The sequence below is a fragment of the Lytechinus pictus genome, chromosome 13 (genome assembly GCF_037042905.1).
Source record: "Lytechinus pictus isolate F3 Inbred chromosome 13, Lp3.0, whole genome shotgun sequence".
In the NCBI taxonomy this organism is placed as follows: Eukaryota; Metazoa; Echinodermata; class Echinoidea; order Temnopleuroida; family Toxopneustidae; genus Lytechinus; species Lytechinus pictus.
The window spans coordinates 23,094,142-23,117,185 of NC_087257.1; the positions used below are offsets into that span (position 1 = coordinate 23,094,142).

Genomic DNA, 23,044 nt, shown 5'->3' on the forward strand with positions numbered 1-23,044 from the left:
ATTCACAATATCATCACAATCGTAATCCACATCGGGTTCTCAGATAAAGTAATGCTCGTTTTCTCAAATCGGAATTAATTCAAACTCCTGTTTGAAGTTGTGGTTTAACTTGAGCTACGGCTTTTCTGTGAAACAAATTAAAGTACAGGTTCAATTCATCAGCTCAAATCCACACTCAAACCATGGACTAGTAGGTCCATGCTCAAACCAAGAAAAAATATGTAAAATTATTGTGTTCACCATTAAAATATGAAGAAGAGTATGTTAAACAATAATTACGAAACATACAATGTAAATTTTTGAATAAAATTTTCAACTGCAGAATACGAGTACACTCCAAAGGGTTTATGAAACCCAAAATATAATACCACATAGTATCATTGATTAAATTTCACTGATCAAAATAAAATAAAAATGAGGCAAAACGGTTTCCTATTTCTCATGATATGCCAAGTCAAAGTTATCAATATTTAGATATTTGAAAGACCCGTGGAGGTCGCCATCTTGCTCAAACTCCCCATATCTTCGTGGGGGGTTGTGACGTCAGCAACGTACAACTCGGTGTCTGATCTAGCGCGCGCTTGTGATATATTGCTAGTGGTGGATAACACATGGGACTAAGCTGATCAGGATGGTTTACTGCCAGGCGTTTGGCTGCCGAAATCGGTCAGGAAAGGGCGCAAAATGCAGCTTTTACCGCATTCCCGATCCGGAGAAGAGGCCAGAAATCTCTAAAAAATGGGTGGCTGCACTAAAGGTAGAGAAATACAACAAGCCTTCCTACAAAATCACGAGAATTGATGTTGTTTGTAGCGAGCACTTTACCGAGGACTGCTTTGAGAAGAACGTGATAGAGTTGCCTGGGAAAGCTACCCCAAAACGACTGAAATTGGATGCTGTCCCTTCAATTTTCCTCCATCATGCCCCCCAGCCGAAAGTCCGGGAAAGTACGGAGAAGAGATTGGCAAGGATAGAAGCTCAAAAAGTAAGTATAATGATTTTTTTCCTGTTTTGTCGCTTGTATGTATCTTTGCACTGCACTGAGGTGGCACGACGATCGTCTCAAGCAACGTCAGTCAGTCGCGTCGGTATACAATACTCGGCCTCGGCAGGTCTACCGCGCTACCATGGCCGTGCCATGGGGAGGGTGAGGGAAAGCCTCGGCATCCTCGCCGACATATTGCTGCAGCTGCACAGTGCACATGCACCCGTCCCGAGCTGAGGCTGTGCCCTGCGGGGACAAGTTGCTCACTACATCGTATCCCCGATTATTTAGTCAAGAAGTAAGACTTACATGTAAAACGGTGTTGAGAAACAGGCCTCAGTCAGTCAGTCATGCCTAGTTAGGGACAGGGTAGGCTGGCGCTTTGTAACTTAGAATCTTAGGCTTGGCTTTGTATCTTGGTCTCGTTTTGTATCTTAAATTTAAAAGCTCCAAAACAGTGGAGGGATCATTCTAAGTCTAAGTAAGAGAGAGAGAGAGCTGCCTACCGGCAGAATTAGACAAGACTCTATTCTAAAAAAGTAAATGTGAATAATTTTGACTGTTTTTGTTAATTTTCATACCGGTACCAATGCAATGGCAAGATACTGGTACAGATTTTGAAGAAATTTGCGAGGCCAGCGTAGCCTTTATAACATTTATACTATAGGCCTACATCATACACAATTACATGTACATGTATAGTACTCGCACTAATGCAAGGTTAGTTGCACTAATGCCAACGGGCCTAGATTTATATTAGTGAAAACTAAGAACTGAAGTTGTTTTTGTTGTATTATTTTAATAATATTATCTCCTCCATGTCCATGTTAATAAATAAGTGTGATATCTTAGCATGGTTTTATTTTTGCAGTAGTAAGGTCCTCCTAATTTTAGATTGCATTTACATGTAATTCCTGATGTTATTGGATTTCATATTAAATCAGTACAGGCATTTTAAGCATACTGTCTTGTTGAAGAATTACATTACAAATTCTTTACAGTATTCAGGTACATGTAATTTGTTTTGCTTTTTTTTTTCTATGTTGTAATTTTATATTTTTTGAGAGAGAGGGGGAGGCCACAAACTGTAAATGGGATTTTGATTACCCGGTACACACACACAAAACCCCTGGCCGTAATGTTTATGTTCACTGTACTTAATGCGAGAGCTAATGTGTTCGGGTCTTTTAATGGTCCGCCCCGCAGTCCACGTCTGCCCCGTTTCAATTTTTTGATAACTTGTAATTCAACAATCCTTTAACAGATCAACTAACTTCAAACTAGCCTTGAGGACTCCATGTCTGATATTTCTTAATATTTTGACATAAACTTCTTCAGACATAGAGCTTTGAACCACCGGCCATGAGACACATGTACAAAGATGGATTTCCCTAGGAAATCCATAGTTAGAGGGTTAAATCGGTTCGTAGGGGTGAATTTTATTTATGAACCTTCATGCGCCTAATGCGTATAAAGGAATAAAAAAAATTCACTATATATAAAAATAAGACGTTTCTTTATAACAGACCGATCGCCTGGAGATCCCTCAATCCATTTGTCAACAAAGCAAATACAATACAGCGTGACCCTTGAACCGCTTCGTTATGAGGTACATCCGATTAGCGATGCTGTTTTGAAGAACAATTTATAGATAAAAATTATTATTTCACAAATACTAACATTTAATACATGATTATAAATAATTAGTATACAGTAATAATACTAATTTTTTATAATCACGTATTAAAAATAATAATTTGTATCTATAAATTGTCCTTCAAAAAGGCATCGGGGGGAGGTAGGCCATCAAGTTTTCTGATGTATGATACCTTACAAATTGATAACATACGATAGGGTAACTTGGATATATCATAATACCAATAATCTATAATTTTATGTTTCAGTATATCCAAACAGTCTTGTCAGCACCAACCAGTGGAAATGATGAACAAACTTTTCCGAGTAACATCCAATCTACACGTACATGCACCTCTGCTTTTGCATCTCCTGCACCGGTAAGAATATTACACATTTCATTGGAAAAAAATATGGGGAGTTATATGTACCTTTTGCCCCTATCTTTTAACTTCCATGTATAATGCCCATGAGTCTTGAAGTTGCCCCACATAATGGTGGTTTCGTTGCACTTTTTTTCAATGTTCATGGGGTTTTAGAATATGTCAGTTGAACATAGAGATCTTGTCATAAAATTGGTATCATTTTAAAGCTAGAAATAAAATGTATACCCTGTCATTTTTGAAAAACTAGCGCAATAGCACATAAATTCATGACACTGTGATTGATAGAGCAAGACATGGCGAGATTGGTTAAGGGGGTGGGGTACATGCGAGTCTGTGAAAGTCACATTTCATATTTTAAACATAACTGGTATACCGGGGGCTAGAGGCTTTATTTTGGTTTCATTTTAAAGCTTGAAGTGGGTAGTATATACATCTAACACTCTTCACAATTCATTTCAATTATTGAATAATTTTAATTAGCAATGAATTTAAAAAAGAATTCTACAGAATTTTTTTCTCAAAAATTCTTGATTGTTTGTGCTAAATGGAGATGTATGAAATTGGTAAAATAAAACAAGGGTCGTTAGAGGTGGTGGAAGCTGTGCAAATTACATGCATGATGTTAGTCACTACATGATGTATTTCATTGTTTTTTCTCGTGTGAAATGAGGTTTGTTTACCCATGTACATGTAAAAGTACATGTAGATATAGGAAAAATACATTTTGCTTTAATATATTTATTATAATGCACCCAAGGATTGTGGAATCACTAAATTGTCAGAGAAATTACATGTACATGTACATTGTAATAAGTGAGTCATATGCACTGCACACAGAAACGTATGTCCAATTTATGGGACTGCAGACAAATGTTTATTTAGCTGATATATGTCATATTTTGATTTTGTCAGGACATCTGAAGATAAATCATTTGCAGTCCTGCTTTGCCGTAATATTCTCCCTATGTAAACTTAAGTTGTTACGTTTATTTTTTTAAAATACATTTAACGCTATATATGTTATTTAAACTGGTGGGGTTCAGATAAAAACCTTCCCCCAAAATTGCTGAAATGTCGCATTTAATATCGTTAATCCAGGATACAGCCAGTAATTTTCCTATTTTCCCTGACTTTAGTTTTGTGTAGTTGGAAACAATCTACAAAATGAAAAATATTCCCTTCTTTCTCAACTCTGAAAGAGATGAACTACATGTACATGTACACGTACCATGTGTTGCTCATTTTCTGGACTTGAAAAATAAAAATCCTATCAATATCACCTTCAAGATAGATTGGTAGTGCATTATGGGTAAAGGAAAACTTGATATTGGAGTGGTGCTTTTTTTCAAGTGGAGAAAATGAGCCCAAATGCATAAATGGATTCAATGTTAATGATTCAAGGACTTACATTTGGCTTATTCTTTGGACAGCTCCAAGGTAAATGAGTGACATTCAGAAACAAATTTTAGCTTATACATGTACAAACAATTATTTGCAAAGAAATGTTACCTGACATTAGTTGCTGAAACCCACTTTTCAAAATAATAACATTTGTTATTTTGATCCCCTGATTTAATGAGATATGAATATTCATGAACATGGTTACATTGTGATGTAAAATTGACATTGCATATTTGAAGAGAAAACATATTGGTCAAATTCTTTGAACTTTAAATGGCTATCACAATTTTGAGTTATTGATTGGATTATATGTTGTTCTAGCTTTAATATGCTGCATTACATCAACAAATTTGTGGACGGTATTTTTCATGTAAAACATAAACGCATACCCAGTTACGGAGTGACATCCGAAATATTCACACAAAGGCAACGTGAAATAAACTTATACTTTAAAATTTTTCTCTTGATATGATGTAAAATGATGATCTTCAGATTATCCAAAGGAACATTTTAGCAAACAAGCAATAGTTTTCTCGTAAATAGAAATTCATGTACAAAACAATACATGTAGTCCCATGTGTAGAATTGTTTGTATGGATTAGATTTTCTTATAAGGAGATGCATAAGAAAAAATGACTTTGATTAGAAAAAAATTGATCCATATTTGAAATAGAGCCAATTAAATTTCTTGGGAAATGTCCACTTTTGCTTGGAATTGCCCCTTTGGAATAAAATGTAAGTGTAGGACTTAAGGTCTATTAAATAAGAATCTTATAGTTTGTACAGCCCAATTTTTTTGTGGTCCCACATGTAGACTTCCATGTTTATCTTGAGTGACCTCATCTCAAAGTACAGAGTCAAGAAAGAAGGGAATGATAGAATGAACTATGATAATCATTTTTTGGATGTAAAAGTGTGAAATTTCATCAACTTTTGTGGGGAGCTCTTTTTGTTTCAAGGGGAAGTTAACCATGACAGAAAATTTATTGTAAAAATAGCAGAAATGTGATAAAAAATATTGCTGAAAGTGTGAGACAAATCCATCAAAGGATAAAAAAGTTATTAAATTTTATTTGTTTGAATTGTGACGTCATGTGCAAACAGGATTCTTACCTCGCAAATGGTAAATAATCAATGAAATGTCATTTTCTCAGAATATTGAAAATGATTTTTACTGCACAATTTGTGTATCAATAGACATATCACTTCACACTGATCATGAAAGGAAACGAACATAAATCTTCAAGAGCCAGTAAAAAAATTAAATAAATGCATTTTATATTACGTAACACATAGGGCAGCTTCTTGTTTATGTCAGAAACCAAAAACTTCAATTAACGAAATCTTTGAATAGATTTTCCTCAAACCTTCAATATTTTTTATTATTCTGCTATATGTAGAACTAACTTGTCTTCAGGGTGAACTTGCCCTTTAACTTCTGTTAAAACGGTTGTCACAATAGATGAAAGTTCATGCCTGTAATGGTTGTTTGAACAGCATTTAAAGGTCAAGTCCATCCCAGAAAATGACGATTTGAATAGAGAATAATCAAACAAACATGATGCTGAAAATTTCATCAAAATTGGATGTGAAATAAGAAAGTTATGACATTTTTAAGTTTCGCTTATTTTTCACAACACAGTGATACATGTAAGCACAACTTACAACAACAGTGACATGCAAATGAGAGTCGATGATGCTCCTCACTATTTCGTTTGTTTTTTTATTGTTTGAATTATACAATATTTCATTTTTTAAAGATTTGACAATAAGGACCAACTTCATTGAACCATAAAGTATTAAACAATGTTAATTGCACGTGTTCAGGGATGAATTAATTGTTGTTTCACACGACAACAGGGATGCATAAGTACATGAAGATGCTTTTTTTTCCATGTGTGATTCCAGTGAAATACAATGATTTTATTGACATTCTTTATTCTCTTTGTTGTTCTATACAGTCAACCAATTCTCATCCAACTAATGACGAGCTTCGAGAGTCTGCTGAAAAACTGCACATTCCTTCATCCCTATCAAAGGTTTGTCTTTAAAAAAAAACAATAAGCAGTGTATGTACACTAAATTCCTAGTTCAATGGAAATTTCAGTTATTTGAGAATTGTAATGAGAAAGGTAAAAATTGTGTCATGATATCATGTTACAGTTGTCTGTATTATATTTCTTTGTTGTTGTAGCATATAAAAGATGGGTTTTTTTTGCATTGCACCATTACTATTATTAGGAGCTTTATCACTTTCACAGTTCATTGTTTATTCATATTTTTGCCACATTCAATTCCTAGTTCAATGGAAATTTCAGTTATTTGAGATATGTGATGAGAAAGGTAAAAAAATGTGTCATGATATCATGTTACAGTTGTCTGTATCATGTATCATATTTCTTTGTTGTTGTAGCATATACAAAATTGTTTTTTTTTGCATTGCACCATTACTATTATTAGTAGCCTATCACTTTCACAGTTCATTGTTTATTCATATTTTTTTCCACATTTTAAATACTACAGCCAACACAATCTTATCCAGCCCGTAGCAAGCGTGAACTTACTAGCGATGAAGAACTCACTCCTTCATTCCCTATAAAGGTAAAACTTCTTATCAGTGTACACGCTCTTGAATTAATATAAAGTGGACTAATTCAAAGAAGGGGGGAGGGGGTCTTCTGAGGTGAGGTTAGAACATTGAATACTTTATTACCAAATTATTATTGTCGTAAGGGAGAATCGGTTGGGTACCAGAAAGATGCTCCTGTACTAAAGCTTATCTGTTATTAACCAGCTTCATATTAGAAATGTGACACTTTGCAGTGTAGCTTGTCAAAATCAATTTTATAATTGAATGATCTAACATGTACTTTATTGTAATCCTTACAGGACCACCTTTCGCTACAATCTCGGCCTCGTAAGAAGCGCAGACGAGGATCTAAAAAGAAGATGTGCTCCGATAAGGTAATATTCCCTTAATTTTAATTATGTTGACTAATAAAATGTTTGATGGAATCACAAGGGAAAATAAACTAATTTTCTTCAGTAATTTCCATGTGGAATCATATTTCAAATTGGAATTCTTACATGAATGTGTCTTAATTGGATTCATTTTCAAAAGTTACATTCTGGGGTAATATTTTCATACAATTTGTTTTCAGAGAGCATAGAATTTAGTTATTATAGTAAGACATTCTCTGTCCAAAAGAGCACTTGGATTTCATCAATGTGCTGAAGTACACTTGGATAGTGATTAACCACACATTTAATGAACATCCTTGGTTTTCTGTCAAAAGAGCTGAGCAAATTGTGAGTTTGTTGGGAATGCAACATCATGATTTGAATATTTATATCAAATTTAATTATCTATGAAGACATGATTGAAATAAATTGAATAAAGAGAATTTCTGGCATTCATTATACTTGTACGTGTGCACAAGTTTCCTCCCGCATTAAAATGATCTGAATGGTGGAACTGTGGGCAATTTTTCTAAAATTTTACCTCTAAATTTTGTTGATTCAATAAAAGAATATATCTATCTTAGTAATTGCTATATGTTTTTGTTACTTTATTTTTGTATGATAACATCAATAATTATAATTGTTAGTATAATATTAGTGATAGAAGTATTAGCATTGCTGCTGCTACTATTACTAATATTGGCAGCTATTTTTAATAACTTTTAATTATCAACATCATTGTAAATAGTACGTTCAGAGTTTGTGCTATTGTTATCTTGATTATTAGTTTACAAGTTTAGGGAACTAATCTATGATTCCATTTTCTTTTCAGGAAAGAACCTTCCAATCTTCAGACTCAAGCACACAGACATGCCTTGAAGACATTGATGACAATGGACTGAGGGAGGAGAGCACACAGTGGCCTCCAGACTTTGATGCTATCAACATTGACCATAATTACCCACAAACACAGTTGCCAGTTGTGTGGCCATGTTGTGCAAAAAGTAAACTCAACAGCAAGACTCAAGGGTCATCACCTTTGACCGAGCCATCGATGGCTATGCCTCCACCTCCACCACCAAGCCAATCACCATCTGGCTCCCCACCCACTGCACCTGGACCACCATTACCCAGCATGACCGTAACTACCTCTCAAGAATCGGTATCAATATCACCTAGACCTTCACCAGAATCAGAATTGCACGTTCAGCCCAGTGAAATATTGACACCTCTTTTGTCTCCCAAGAATTCTTCGATGTCAGATGAATCATCTTCTGATGAACTAACATCGTCGCAAGATAGTTCTTCTAGTTCAACTTCCCTTTACAACACCGGCACATCAAGTGACCCTTCTTACCTACCTTCTGATGAGGAATCCTCCAGCTCAGAACCAGAAGATGAGCCACCACAGCTTCGCTATGTGAAGGAAAAGAAGTTTCTAGTGTTTGAGGAATGTCTTGACACTTTGTTATATTCACAGAAGTGTGCTAAGTGTGGTTCTGGACAGATATGCGAGATAAAGAAGTACTGTGTGGGCACAATGCTTGTAGCAGACCTCACATGCTTTTGTGGAAACGTGTTCAAATGGTCTTCACAACCGAAGATTGGGAAACAACCAGTTGGCAACCTTCTGACAGCGTCTGCAATACTTCTCAGTGGCAAGACTTATGAACAGTTGCGATTCTTTGCGGAACTTCTCAACCTCCAATTCCTATCCCACACCACCTTCAACTCCATCCAAAATGCAGCCCTCCTCCCCACCATAAATCACTTTTACGAAGAAAACATCTCTTCTGTAAAAAGGGAAGTAAAGTGTAGAAATGACCAGGTAGTCTTGTGCGGAGATGGGAGGTGTGACAGTCCCGGATACAACGCCAAATACTGTACATATACATTTATCGACATGAAGTCCAACAAAATCCTGGACATGTCCGTTGTCCAGGTGACTGAGGCATCAAGCTCTGTTGCCATGGAGAAGATCGGTTGTCAGCGGACATTAGAGAAGATATTACAGGACGGCATCAACGTTGCGACAGTAGCAACCGACAGGCATACGGGAATCCGTAAGATGCTCAGGGAACTTTACCCGTACATCATCCACCAATTTGATGTCTGGCATCTCACCAAATCCATAGGAAAGCGGCTAATAACAAAGTCCAAGCAGAAAGAATGTAGTGAGCTTTGTCAGTGGACCCAGGCCATAAACAATCATATCTGGTGGGCTGCTCAACATTGTAGAGGAGATCCGGATTTGATCATTGAAATGATCCAGTCGATCACCCATCACATATGTAATATACATCAATGGAATTCTTGTGACCAGTATCATAACTGCGCACATAGAGAATTCACCGAAGAGGAGATCGAGGCAAGAAAATGGTTTGTTCCAGGATCCAAGGCGCACACAGCTCTCCAGGAAGTCTTATTCGACACCAGGTTGGTCAAGGACATGAGACACCTAACCCAGGCTTGCCATACAGGGTCCATAGAGGCTTACCACAACCTGTATCTCAAATATGCTCCCAAGCGTCTCCACTTCAAGTATCCAGCAATGCTTGGGCGTGCCCAGCTTGCTGTTCTGGATCACAACCACAACGTGGAAACCAAACAAGCCACTGTCAAGTGCCCAAGGAGAGGTACAGCACCAAAGGGTAGCCCGAGATATCGGTATGTGTTCTCCAAACACACTAAGGAGTGGATCCGGAAGAAGGTCCCAGAAGACAAGGACTACACTTACCTCTGGGAAGTTATGGTTGCAGTGCTTGAGGTGAAAATGGGCGAATTTCTACCAGAAGATCCCATCATTCCACATCTTCCAGAGAACATTGCGCCAGTACCTCGTCCTCCTCGTGCTGAAATTGACTCTCGTGCAACGACTAGGTTCACCTCTTAGGAAGAAGTTAACTACAGGTTGGATGAGAGGTCACCATGTAACTTCTGGTGATTGACCCCCAGCCAGTACCTCGTCCTCCTCGTGCTGAAATTGACTCTCGTGCAACGACTAGGTTCACCTCTTAGGAAGAAGTTAACTACAGGTTGGATGAGAGGTCACCATGTAACTTCTGGTGATTGACCCCCAGCCAGTACCTTGTTCTCCTCGTGCTGAAATTGACTCTCGTGCAACGACTAGGTTCACCTCTTAGGAAGATGTTAGCTACAGGTTGGATGAGAGGTCACCATGTAACTTCTGGTGATTGACCCCCAGCCAGTACCTTGTTCTCCTCGTGCTGAAATTGACTCTCGTGCAACGACTAGCTTCACCTCTTAGGAAGTTGTTAGCTTCAGGTTGGATGAGAGGTCACCATGTAACTTCTGGTGATTGACCCCCAGCCAGTACCTTGTTCTCCTCGTGCTGAAATTGACTCTCGTGCAACGACTAGCTTCACCTCTTAGGAAGATGTTAGCTTCAGGTTGGATGAGAGGTCACCATGTAACTTCTGGTGATTGACCCCCAGCCAGTACCTTGTTCTCCTCGTGCTGAAATTGACTCTCGTGCAACGACTAGCTTCACCTCTTAGGAAGATGTTAGCTTCAGGTTGGATGAGAGGTCACCATGTAACTTCTGGTGATTGACCCCCAGCCAGTACCTTGTTCTCCTCGTGCTGAAATTGACTCTCGTGCAACGACTAGCTTCACCTCTTAGGAAGATGTTAATTAGCTTCAGGTTGGATGAGAGGTCACCATGTAACTTCTGGTGATTGACCCCCAACCACAAACATGGTCTCTTCAATGTCATTTATATGAATACTACAGTTATTGAAATTTATATGTGGACCATTTATGTTTCACTTGCAGAAAGATACTGATGAGGTACAGATTTATAATACTTGATTTTATCACATTACTTCCAGAATTGACTCTAAAAAGTATATGATTTCTATTCATTGATGTCATGTATATGAATTCAAGACGAGAACAAGCGTTACTTTACCTTGCAGAAAGGTGACGCGCTTCATATTGGATGAGAGGTCACTACGGTTACATAACTTATGGTGAGGGACTCCTTACGAACACATGCAGTATTTTCTCTTTAAATGTTAAGCATAAAAGTTCACGAAGGAGATGCATCCAACGTAGTTGCTGGATAGTTACCTATGCAAATTCATTTACGTAAATGGGCCTCATGTGTAAAAATTTCACTGATGTAGCCAACAGGTTGTTGTAAGTGTCAACAAGTCATACATTGTGGGATTGAAGATCCAATACATTATTAGACATGAAAGTCATATGTGTTATGGACAAAGTATTTGAGATATTTTTGAGACAGGAAATATACATTATTGTATTTTCAGTTATTTTGTGTTCCCATTCACTCCTGGTGTTGATCTACTGTATCAGGAAGTAAATTTTTGATGTTCAGATGCCAGAATCACAGAAATAACACTGCCGAAAGATTTTATTGATGCAGTTTATACTCTGATAATTGTAGGTTGTTAATTGAATTAGTGATGTAATTTATATTCATATTTTATTAGTTTCTATGTAAAAAGGACCTCAAAATCCCAAAGTCTTACAACTGGCTATGAATGGATACCAATTTTCAGACGAAAGTAGGAACACTCTCTTACAAAAGAAGGGCCCATTTTTTTGTAATTTGTCTTTATTTTGATCCTACATGCAAGTAGCATCCTACATGTTCTTTTACATCTGTGGGAGTTGGCAATGCAGTTATTGTATTCCATCTAATATGCGCAGGCACATTAGGGTACACTACTACAATTGTCAGAGTTCCCAGCCCATCAGGGATTTTATTTTTATTTTTTTCCATTTGGAAAAAATCAGGGAATTTGATCAGACCCAAAAGTCGAAAGTACATGTACCTCAAATCAGGGAATATGCCTCAAACGAGGGAAAAATAGGAATTTTGATCAGCCCAAAAGTCGAAATCATGGTAGTCAGTCCGACTCTGTTATATATCAACATATCAACCTCTTGCTGTATAAGGTGAGAAAATGATGGCTGTATGGGGAGAAAGGAGGCCATAACATGCCTGTGTAATAGTACCAACTGAATCGTACATTATTGTTTTTATACAGAAATACATGTACATGTATTTCACGGCAACGACATAGAAAACATGCAAACCTGGGAATGGGTATAATCAGGGAATTTGTTTTATCGAAAAGCTGTGAACCCTGATTGTAATGTTTGTGAGGTTGGACTCCCACATACATGTAGCTGTGCAGCATTTACATGTAGTTACATATATCTCTTCATTGCATGTCAAAATGGTTTTTACCTAAGTTTACTTATGGAAAATAAAGTTTGTCACAAGTTACGTGTAATTTCAACATGTGTTCAATCGATTACAGTGCACTTGAACTTGGTAGTGAAAAGTGTTACATGAATGTAAAGTTTGACAGAAAATAGTTTAGTGTGTTAAAAAAAAAAATCAGTCACACCACACACTTGTGTGACTACATTTTGGTCTGAGACTGCCAAATCGAAGCGTTATCTTTCTGTGAATGATATTCTCAAAAAGTGCACCTTAGAGAATACACAACATGAGATTGGCAATTGTCACTCATGTGATTCTAACAGAATCTATTAGAATATAAACTGTTTTTAAATGTAGAATTTGATACTTTGTATTATAATGATTCCTACGGAAATTGCTCAATAATTTGCAAAACAACTGTCTGTTTTTCTGTCAGGCCTTTCCCCATCTCTCTGTTATATTACAACACCTGGCCACACGTTCGTTTACAAACTTATTTCAGCTTGCTGTTACTCGGTTTTCACACATTTTCCTTATTGATTTGCAAATCTTTTTTCTTGAAATTGTTGCTCCATCTGACTAGGCAACTTTGCCTCCGAGTAAGAACCGCCTGTTTAATTTGTACATACATTCAGAAGATTATTTTTTAATATATATAATGGTATTAGTATTTCTGTTGTCAGCCTCAAGGTACACAGAAGAGTGAACTCATATTACTCTTGGTTATGTATGTAATCTATGTTGACTAGAGATGATATGATGTGCCCTTTTTCCATGAGAGGACAAAATTTGTCATACTTATGTGTTTTTTATTGGAAATATTCTGTTTTTTATACATTTACTTTGTTTTGATGAAATTACATTTTTTGCTATGGTAAAATTAGTTTGACAAGAAGTGATGAATAAATCTGTACTAAAATGTTCTTTTTAGTAGATATGTGAATTGTAAATTTTAGTTGGGACAGCTCCCCCATTTAGTTATTGTGCCTGTAATGTTTAGTTTTACAGATTGTCACCAATGCCTTTCCTTATGGCCAGTGATTGAATGATAGAAGGCATCATGCCCAGTCCAACTTGTGGGAAGTTGAACTTAGATCATGTGTACTTAAAAAATTCTTTGCTCCTAATTTTCCATGTAGTTGTATGCATAATTACTACAACTTTTTAGAATTTGTAACACTCTATAATGAACCTGTCAGGGTTTGCTTGAATTCTCATTTAACTGTTTCTCTGCATTTTCTTGTTTTATATGTAAATTACTGTTGAACATGTAAGGGAGTAACTAATTTTCTCAATGAATCATTTCCGGCTACTTCAACATTCCCAATCTCAAATTTTGTTTTAAAACATTGTGTTTCTCATGCAGTTTAGTTTTTCCCCCTTTACTGATGAGTGACTGCCACTTTTCCTTCTCCCTATAAAGAATGAATTGTATCTGGGAGGGGGGGGGGTAAATTTAGCTGGAACATGTATTCTGTAAGATTAAAGGATGGTGATTGAGGAGTATGTGCATGTATATTCTGTCTTTTTGTGGTTTTGATGGGTTTCCCCCAGTTAATATAATTACTGCACTGTTTGTGAATTTTACAAAGTAAAAGTTTTTTTCATAGTATTGCTATGTGTTCTGCCTTGTTTGTCCTTTTTTCTGGTGATGGTTTACATTCATTATCACATTTTAGTGAGGAATAGTGCATAGAAATATAACCTGAAGCATGTTAAAAAGCAATGAAAATTATAACAGTAATAAAAAAATTATAGACATTAATGATTAATTATTGCTGCTAATAGTTATGTTGACAAAAAAATTCAAGCACCAAACTTTTTGATCAGTACTCAAGGAGAGAGGGCCAAAAATAGCTGAAGATGTAAAAGGGAGAAGAGCAGAGTGAGCGAGAGAAGGTGAGAGTGAGGGAGAGAGATGTAAACTGGCGAAGTTGAGCTCATCTTGTTATGGTAATATGGAAATGTGTACAAGTTGAAATAAAAGGTCAATTCCACCCAACATCAAGTTTATTCATTCTATTTGGAACAAAGGGGCTACATGAAGAAGGTCCTGAAAGTCTTGCAAAATACATGTACACAAGAAAGATATTTCCAAATTATGATGACATTGTACATGTACAGCAGTTTTGGAGAGCAGTTATAAAATGACATAGTCATAAAAAAATTGGCATCAAGAGACTGCGAAAAAGGTTCTCAATGTCACACCCTTAATGTATATGTTTTAATTACCTTCAATTTTATATATATTTATATGCGACTTGTATATGTTGGGATCAACTTGATGTTGGGGTGGATTTACTTTCGAACTGCACCATTGGAAAAAAAAAATGCTTACAAGGGCTTACCCTGTGACCTGCTTACTCAAATGTTCGTGTTATCAGTTTACACGTGTCCATGTATGTTGAAATACATATGAAGAGCTTGATTCCAAAAGGGGCTAAATGCACTTTTGACCAAAATTGGTCTTGGGTAAAAAATTTTACCCAAAGAGTGGGAAGGTTGGTAAAATTTTTTGGTAAAATGTTTTGTTCCAAAAAGAGCTAAATCCAAAACAGTTTTGTTCCATAAGGAGCTTAATCCTTTACCAGGTCAATTACTTTTCATATAGTCATGCATTTTAATTTTTAGGTACATGATGTGGATACAAGTGCACACCATCAGTGCATATTTTGTTGAAAATTACAGAATTTTACAATTCTCATATTTTTTTATTTAGCTGCTTTTGGAATAAAAGATCAAAAGGTAGCTGTCTGTAGAAAAGGTTTTTTTTCTTTTTAAAATTATAAATGGATAAACATCCAAAATGATGTAAAATGTACTCTGATTACGTGTTGCTTGTTAAATTTCCAATGTTGAAATGGACAAAAATGGGCATTCAACCATTCCAAAAGGAGCTAAATGCATGATTTTCTTTTATTATTAATAGATATTGAATGCTATATTTTTTCAAACATGATTTAATTCATTTGAGATGACAGCACTATCGTATATATAAATACTGTATATATATGAAGAGTTTAGTTGCAAAGGGGTTAGGTCCACTTTTTCCATTCCAAGAAAAACCATATTTTTTATTCTCACTGCAATACTCTGAGAAACTAAATTGTCATGATGTACTACTCTATCATGTGAACATAAAATTGGGTATAAAAAAATCTACCCATCTTCAATTTTTTCTATATATTCTTTTAAAAATTATCATTGTGGACCTAACCCCTTTTGCAACTAAACTGAAATGAATCCAATCTATTTTGATTAAATAGGTGATTTTTCTTTGCCACTTTTATTCACGTTTTTATGTGAATTTCAAATTTTTGTTGTTTTCATCAGAACGACTAAAATTTAGAGGATTTGAGACAGAAAACAATAAAAATTTATGAACAATGGACCTAACCCTTTTTGACAAATGAGCTCTTTACAGCTCATTTGTCAAAAAGCTTTAGAGCTCATCAGTTTGCAAAAGGGGATAGGTCCACGCCAAGAAAATTATTTTTTTAATTCTCCCATATTGCAATATTCTTATGCGAAACTAAATTTTCATGATACCCTACCATGAGAAAATAAAATGGGGTATAAAGAAATCCACCTGTCTTGATATTTTTGTAAACTATTCTTTTCCAAAAAAATTCTGTGTGGTCCTAACCCCTTTTGCAACTAAACTGAAATGGACCTAACCCCTTTTGAAAAAAAAGTGATTTTTCGTTGCCATTTTATATCACTTTTTAATGGGAATTTCAACTTTTCTTTGGTATCATCTTATAGAGCTACTAAAAATCTATACATTGAGAAAAAAAAATCAAATTTGATGAAAAATGGACCTAATCCCTTTTGCAAGTGAGCTCTTCATATATCAAAATAAAATAGCAGTGGATCAGGGAAAATGGTGAATTAAAAATCCTTGATTTACAGAATAGCTCCAAAAGTGGATTTAGCTCCTAATGGAATAAAATTCTTCATATCCATGTACACAAGACTACGTCCTCTTTCTCACACAGGTATGATTGTTACCCAACAGTCTACATAATGCACATCAATATGTTTTGAGTCAAATATGTTTTGAGTCAAGTATTTTTCAAATTTTATTAACATAAAATGACACACATATATGATAGAAATTGTAACTTTTTTCTACAATAATGATTTTAATATACATGTAAAACAAATTAAAATGGCATTTATTTACATGTACAGAAACAACTGAAAATAAATTGGTGATTGATAATCCTAGCCCCATGAGTATGGAACAGTTCACAAGCACTTTACAAAAAAGGAAAATAAGCAGTTATCTCTGTTTTAGTGACTGTTACTAAATGTCCGATATATTCTAAAAGTGTGTTGTGCACCTTTTCATTCAAAGACTAATGATACAGTACTTAGTGTGTGCTGCATTTTCTAAACGATACTACAAAATTAAAAAAGAAATTTGATCTTCATTTTTTACCATAAGCATTGTAATAACAGGTTGCCATTACAGCAAATCCATTTCAAAACACACATGCATGCATAATGTAGGTCGCATGTATGATGTACATTCTAACTCGAGTGTGTCAATTTAAATTAAAATTGCTTTACAAAGTAATACAAGTTAGTGTACCAACATCTATTACAAAATGCAACATTTCATTCCTATTTTAATATATTCCAACTGTACATGTATTTGTCATAACAATGGCAGTGCAACCATATATATTTTTTCTGCATAATCATATCTCATCTGAGAAATATGTCGAAAATAAATGTAATTACTTCAAAGAAAAAAAGGAAGGGACAGAGTGCCTGAACTGCATGTCATTTTATCTGCAAAATAGAATGACTGAGGCAAGGCTGACCACCCACCCACCCATTTCCCTAAAGATGCATTAAAATTTGGAGAAAAAAAATTATTAACATAAACATATATGAGGGGTGAGCAAGATTTGCAACAAATATGACCAGTCACCACTGAATACTGGTTTAAATGTATATGTATATCAAGGTTTTGACAAAGGTGAACAGCCATGCAACATTTAAAACCTCCCAACTGGAGCAATTGACCTTGCATTCAACAACAACAACAAAAAGCTTTATAAACATAATTTTTCTCACTAAAATGTGTATGCCAGGAGCCAATGTGAAACAAATAATTTTCACAATGTCTTTTTTTATATGGTTCCAGACAGTCATGTGTAAATTGACAATTTTTTCTCTCGTAGAAACAAGACAATGCTATTCTGCACTCAAGTTATGGTAGTTTTCTTGACCTTTAAAAAAATAAAAACTTACATGTACATGCAGCCTTCAACAATATAATGTATCCGTTGTTAAAAGTACAACATGTAGACAAATCCAGAGAGAACACCTTACAGGTACATGTAGAGTCAATAATCTTTCATAATGCAATGTACATGTACAACCTTTTAATTTTTTTATAAACATTGAACTGCATGCAATGAATGACCTACTCCCATTGTGTTGCCAAAACCTTCTTTGTCAAATTTGTCATATAAAAACGTAATGCATAAAACAAACATAAGTAAATCTTACATGTACTGCAATACAGAAAACAAATTAAAATGAAAGATTATAAGAAAGCTAACGTGGGCATCCTCCAGCTTATAATTTGGAAATTCAAACTGTAAATTTGCCCTTCTGTCAAGTTCTGTGTACCGTAAGTTCTTACATGCAAGTACCAGGTAATTTCTTTCACACAATATGTTTTCATATTACAGAATTTAATGTTCTGTGTATTACGAATCAGACAATGGATTCAAACTTTAAAAACATGTACATGTATTCTTAAATTACAAAAACTAGACACATGCTCAAACATTATGGTACAGTAGTACATGATGTGAATTCTGCATGTACAATGTATGAACCGCCATTGTCTCTAAAGCTCTAGATATTCCTGTCTGACCCTAAAATTTTAGAATGAATGCAAGAGTTATATGTACATGTAATTTCATTTTTAATCCTGGAAAGGTGTAAAATCACTATTTTGATGTAATTCATTATACAGTATACAAAAATATATATGAAAACTTCAATTACATGTAGACACATTTACAATAAAATGAATAGGCATTTGATACAGCAAAGTAGGAAAATAATGTATGGACATACATTATGGGACATTATACTGTACATGTGTACTGCATACTGAATCTTTTCAACATGCACTCATTATCAGAGTGAAATCTCATGAGCTAAAAGAATGTTGCTACAAAATGTTTTCAGACTTATATAGCATTTGTTTTGTTCTACATACTAGCATTATGTTCAATGATGTGATTTTATTCTTCAAAAAGCTTTAGTTTGTCAGTTTTTAATGCTATTTTCTGAATTACAAAGTGGGAAGAAAAAAATCACTTTCAAAGCTCCCATTTGATTCCCAACTTCATCCCATGACAGCTTATCACAAAATTGTCTTAATGTACACATATTAACTGAGAGCAAAAGAAGGCAGGAGTTTCATTTGGGATATAAGAAGGGTCATATAACTGTATGCTGTAGGCTAGCAAAAAGGTTCATATTGCAAAATGTTCTGGTACCATCTGCTGCTCACCATCATCGCCAATACTAAATCCTGTATAAACACCGTCCGCTGCTGGGTAGATGGAATGAATTTTCAAGACGGCGCAAGATGGTATCACCTTCCTCACACCCCTTCCCAGAAGACCATGAATCCAATAGGTGAAGAGACGATATGCAGAGTATCTGTAGGATCTGGTGGGGAAAGATGTCCAAAATAGAAAAAATTATTAACAAATTGTAGTATTTAAACATTTGTAAAAATAAAAAAAAATTTCTAAAGTGCATTGATTTTCTACAGCACATGATCTTAAGAGACTTCATCTTGGTGAGTCAGCCCTTGTAATATTTCTTTCATGTTGGTCATGCGTGTAATGTGATTTTGATTGTTTGATTACGCCTACGGTATTCAATTTTGACCTGGTGTGACTACAGGTGGACTGGACAAATCCCCATCCGGGCTAGCCAGGCGGCTTCTAGAGAGTAAAAATCATTTATTTCCGACATTTCTGCGCCATCGGGCAAGTCTCTTCTCTCTTGTCATATTTTTCTCATTTTTTTGATGAATTCTTGTTTAAAAATAAAATCGATGGCGCAGAAAGGTCGGAAATGAAGTTGCATCCCATGTATACCCAGTTGATGTGTGTCCGGACGATCAATTTTAGAAAGTCATTTGGAAAAATTTACAAGGCCAAGGGAAGTTTTATCAATTTTTAGTACAAAATGTCAGGAAATATTATAGAGAACAAGAAGATGATTACAACTATTGAATTCATATTTTTAGTGTAATCCAAAGACAAAAAAGAAGGCTTCAAAAATATAAAGTGTCCGGACACCCGACCCCCCATCCTACATGATTTAGGGCTAACGTTAACATTAGATCTTTTAGAAGTAGAAATCTCGGGGGAGAAAGTTTCAGGTTTTGGCGGCCTACATGCACGTGAATGGATAGGAATACCTGGCTTCATTGGGAGTAATCTTACGTCAGTAAATGATTTTTACTCTCTAACACTAACAGTTAGAGGCCGCCTGGCTAATCCAGACGTCCCCCAATTTCTACTGTACTGTACATGTATATGAAAGTCACAAATGATTGAATTGATTGTTGCAATGATTTCTCTGTAGGCCTGTGCACCAAACTATTTGGATTTTGGACATAAATGTCAATAAGAATTTTATGCTATCTTACTCATTTTCAAGGATCCTTGGCAAATTGCCTCGGTGACCTCGCTTGTCCAGGCGGGCAACAAGCGCAGTTCTCAGCACCGCACGCTCCAGGCAAACTTTTGAAAAATCTTCATTATCTATAATACAGTTCACAGACGGAGACAAAAATTGGCGGCAGTTTCCTATCTCGTGGCAACATATGCACTCTATTTGCGTTGGCATCACTCTACAATTTCCACAACTGCACCAGTTATCGTTGTCCAGTCTATCTGGTGGTGGTGGCGGTGGCTCAACATCGGCTCCGTTATTGTCTCTCTCGCTGCTGCAACCCGTGCGCCGACGTTCCTCTGCTCGTTGAGCAATTTCTTCGGCCGAGTATTGCGGCTCGAAGTCGTAGGGTCTCGGGCCTTCCATTTCACTCAGTACAAACCGTCCGCGATTGCCGCGATAAGTTTAGTTTTATTTAAAATCAAAGGTAACAAATAATGAAAATGTTAGATAAACAGAAATAAAGCACGATAGTCAATCAGTCAAAACTTCCAACACGATAACTCGGTTCAGCCTTCCGTACGCGGTGTTTGCAGCTAGCTAGCTAGCTAGCTAGCGGTAAGCTTTGTCAAATTGGCCAATTTGAATATCGTAAATAAATGTGTAAAAAAAACTCATCAAAGCTCATCAATTTGTGTTTTTATACCATAAAATAATTAAAATACCTTATTTATAATATTTTTAAGAGTATTAGATCTATATTTTATTTATTTTTGGTAGAAAGGTATCTATATTATGCAAACATCGTGGCGGTTTCAACCCGTATAGCTATGCACATTGAAAGTGCTACCGAGACAGTTGTACGTCGATGACGTCACGAATTTGAACGAACCCCGAAACAATGGCGACCTCCATTCAGAGACTTCGAACCTGAAAAAGCCCAACTTTGAAGAGGTGGTACTCGATACTGGGAAATCGGATTTGGGTATAACTGGAATCATTTTGATTGTCATGTTCTTATCAATGATACTATGTGGTATTATATTTTGGGTTTACGTCACCTTTAGGTATATAGACTTGCCCTTCTAAAAATGGTTACACTTCGTAATTCCGAAGGTTCTTTATTCCGAAGGTTCGTAATTCCGAAACACGTAAATTGCCTATACCTCGATGTTCGTTAATCCGAAAACGTAAAAGGATTCGTTAATCCGAACATTTGTGGCGTTATTCCGAAGGTTCGCTATTCCGAAGGTTCGATAATCCGAAAACGAAATAAGGTTCGATGTTCCGAAGGTTCGTTAATCCGAAAACGAAATAAGGTTCGTTGTTCCGAAGGTTCGTTAGTCCGAAAACGAAATAAGGTTAGTTAATCATTTAGTTTTCGGACTAACGAACCTTCGGAATTACGAACCTTCGGAAATACGAACCTTCGGAACAACGAACCTTCGGAACAACGAACCTTCGGAATAACGAAGCTTCGGAATTACGAATGTATGCGGTTTTGCCCTTCTAAAAATACCATGGCACCGCCCCTGACACAGATGTACAACTTCCTTTTACGATTTCTCAGGGATAAACAGAAAGGGTTAGTCACTTTCATTAATGGTCAGATACTAATGACTAATTAAAGCAGATCACAGATGTATAGGCCTACGAATGCCAAGACGATGCACTTTTTATTAGATATCACTCGGAAGATATTATATACAAGATGTGAGATACTGTTTAGGTATTAATCATAGCGTTTCACGTTATAGGCCTACATCGAATAAGTTTATTTCGGAAATACAACTAAGGCATAGGTTTCGATAATTATGCAAAAAATAATATCTCGGATAAAGGTGTCAACGAATAGCGAAACATCCAGGCAAATGTAATAACTTAAAAAAGAGATAAGCCTATATAATGCAAGTTTTCTCAAATTCACGAATTTCACCGTCCTTTCAGAACTCACTTACGACTGTACGACCAAAAGGGTGAGTGTGGGAGGGGCTGTGCCCCTATCGATTTTCGTGGTCGACACTTATTATTTCATGTATTCTTATTTTTTACATATATTTTTTGAATGTATTATGGGTCCGGCATAGCCAATTTTTTTATTATTAAAATTACTAAAATTTTAGTGTCAACTTCTCGCAATATAAAGACAATCATTTTTAAAAAGATCCTTTTTTTAATACAGAAATTATAGTCGTATAGAAAAAAAAAAGAGGTGGGAAGTGGGATAGGTTTTTTTTACGTGACTAAATGGAAACTGGCATTCTTATTCACTGGAGACAGTGGCGTACCGTGGGTCACGGCATTGGGGGGGCACCAGCAAAAATTTTGAGTCACTTAAAGAGCGCGCGAAGTGCGCTCAGTTGCCAGGTATACTGACATAATAGAGACATTTTTAGGATAGTGTCATTAAACGGATATGTATCTCACTGATCACATCATGCGAGCGCGAAGCGCGAGCTGAATTTTTTTGAAATTCAGACCTAAAAAGGACATTATAACCAAATTCTTGTAATCATAATACATACCTGTCTCGCTAAACAAACCATGCGAGCGCGAAGCGCGAGCTGAAATTTTTGTATATATTGACCCCAAACAGGGACATTTTAAGGACTATATTTTAGGAATCCATTAAGAGTATACATATCTCACCATAGTCATCTATTGTGAGTGCCAATCTCTTGCTGATTTTGTTAGACTAATATACATCTAAACACATGAAGCACTTTTTTAAATCATTGTAATCATGGTTAACATACGCATCTCACTAATCAAATATTGCGAGCGCGAAGC

The 23,044-nt window shown here is 35.9% G+C and overlaps 1 protein-coding gene and 1 long non-coding RNA gene across 2 annotated transcripts; one reads left to right on the forward strand and one right to left on the reverse strand.

Annotated features, from left to right (window-relative positions):
* Nucleotides 1–602: 602 nt before the first annotated feature.
* LOC129257615 (uncharacterized) lies at nucleotides 603–14,198 on the forward strand. The gene is made up of 6 exons (XM_054895989.2): nucleotides 603–985; nucleotides 2,890–3,000; nucleotides 6,369–6,446; nucleotides 6,931–7,008; nucleotides 7,297–7,371; nucleotides 8,201–14,198. Exons 1-6 carry the CDS (start codon nucleotides 632–634, stop codon nucleotides 10,259–10,261), a joined length of 2,757 nt encoding a protein of 918 aa, XP_054751964.1. The 5' UTR covers nucleotides 603–631; the 3' UTR covers nucleotides 10,262–14,198.
* Nucleotides 14,199–16,641: 2,443 nt separating this feature from the next.
* On the reverse strand, nucleotides 16,642–20,905 carry LOC135156357 (uncharacterized). Its single transcript, XR_010295482.1, has 2 exons — nucleotides 20,289–20,905; nucleotides 16,642–19,294 (listed from the first exon to the last, which is right to left on the reverse strand). It is a non-coding gene; the product is annotated as an uncharacterized LOC135156357 (long non-coding RNA).
* Nucleotides 20,906–23,044: the final 2,139 nt, after the last annotated feature.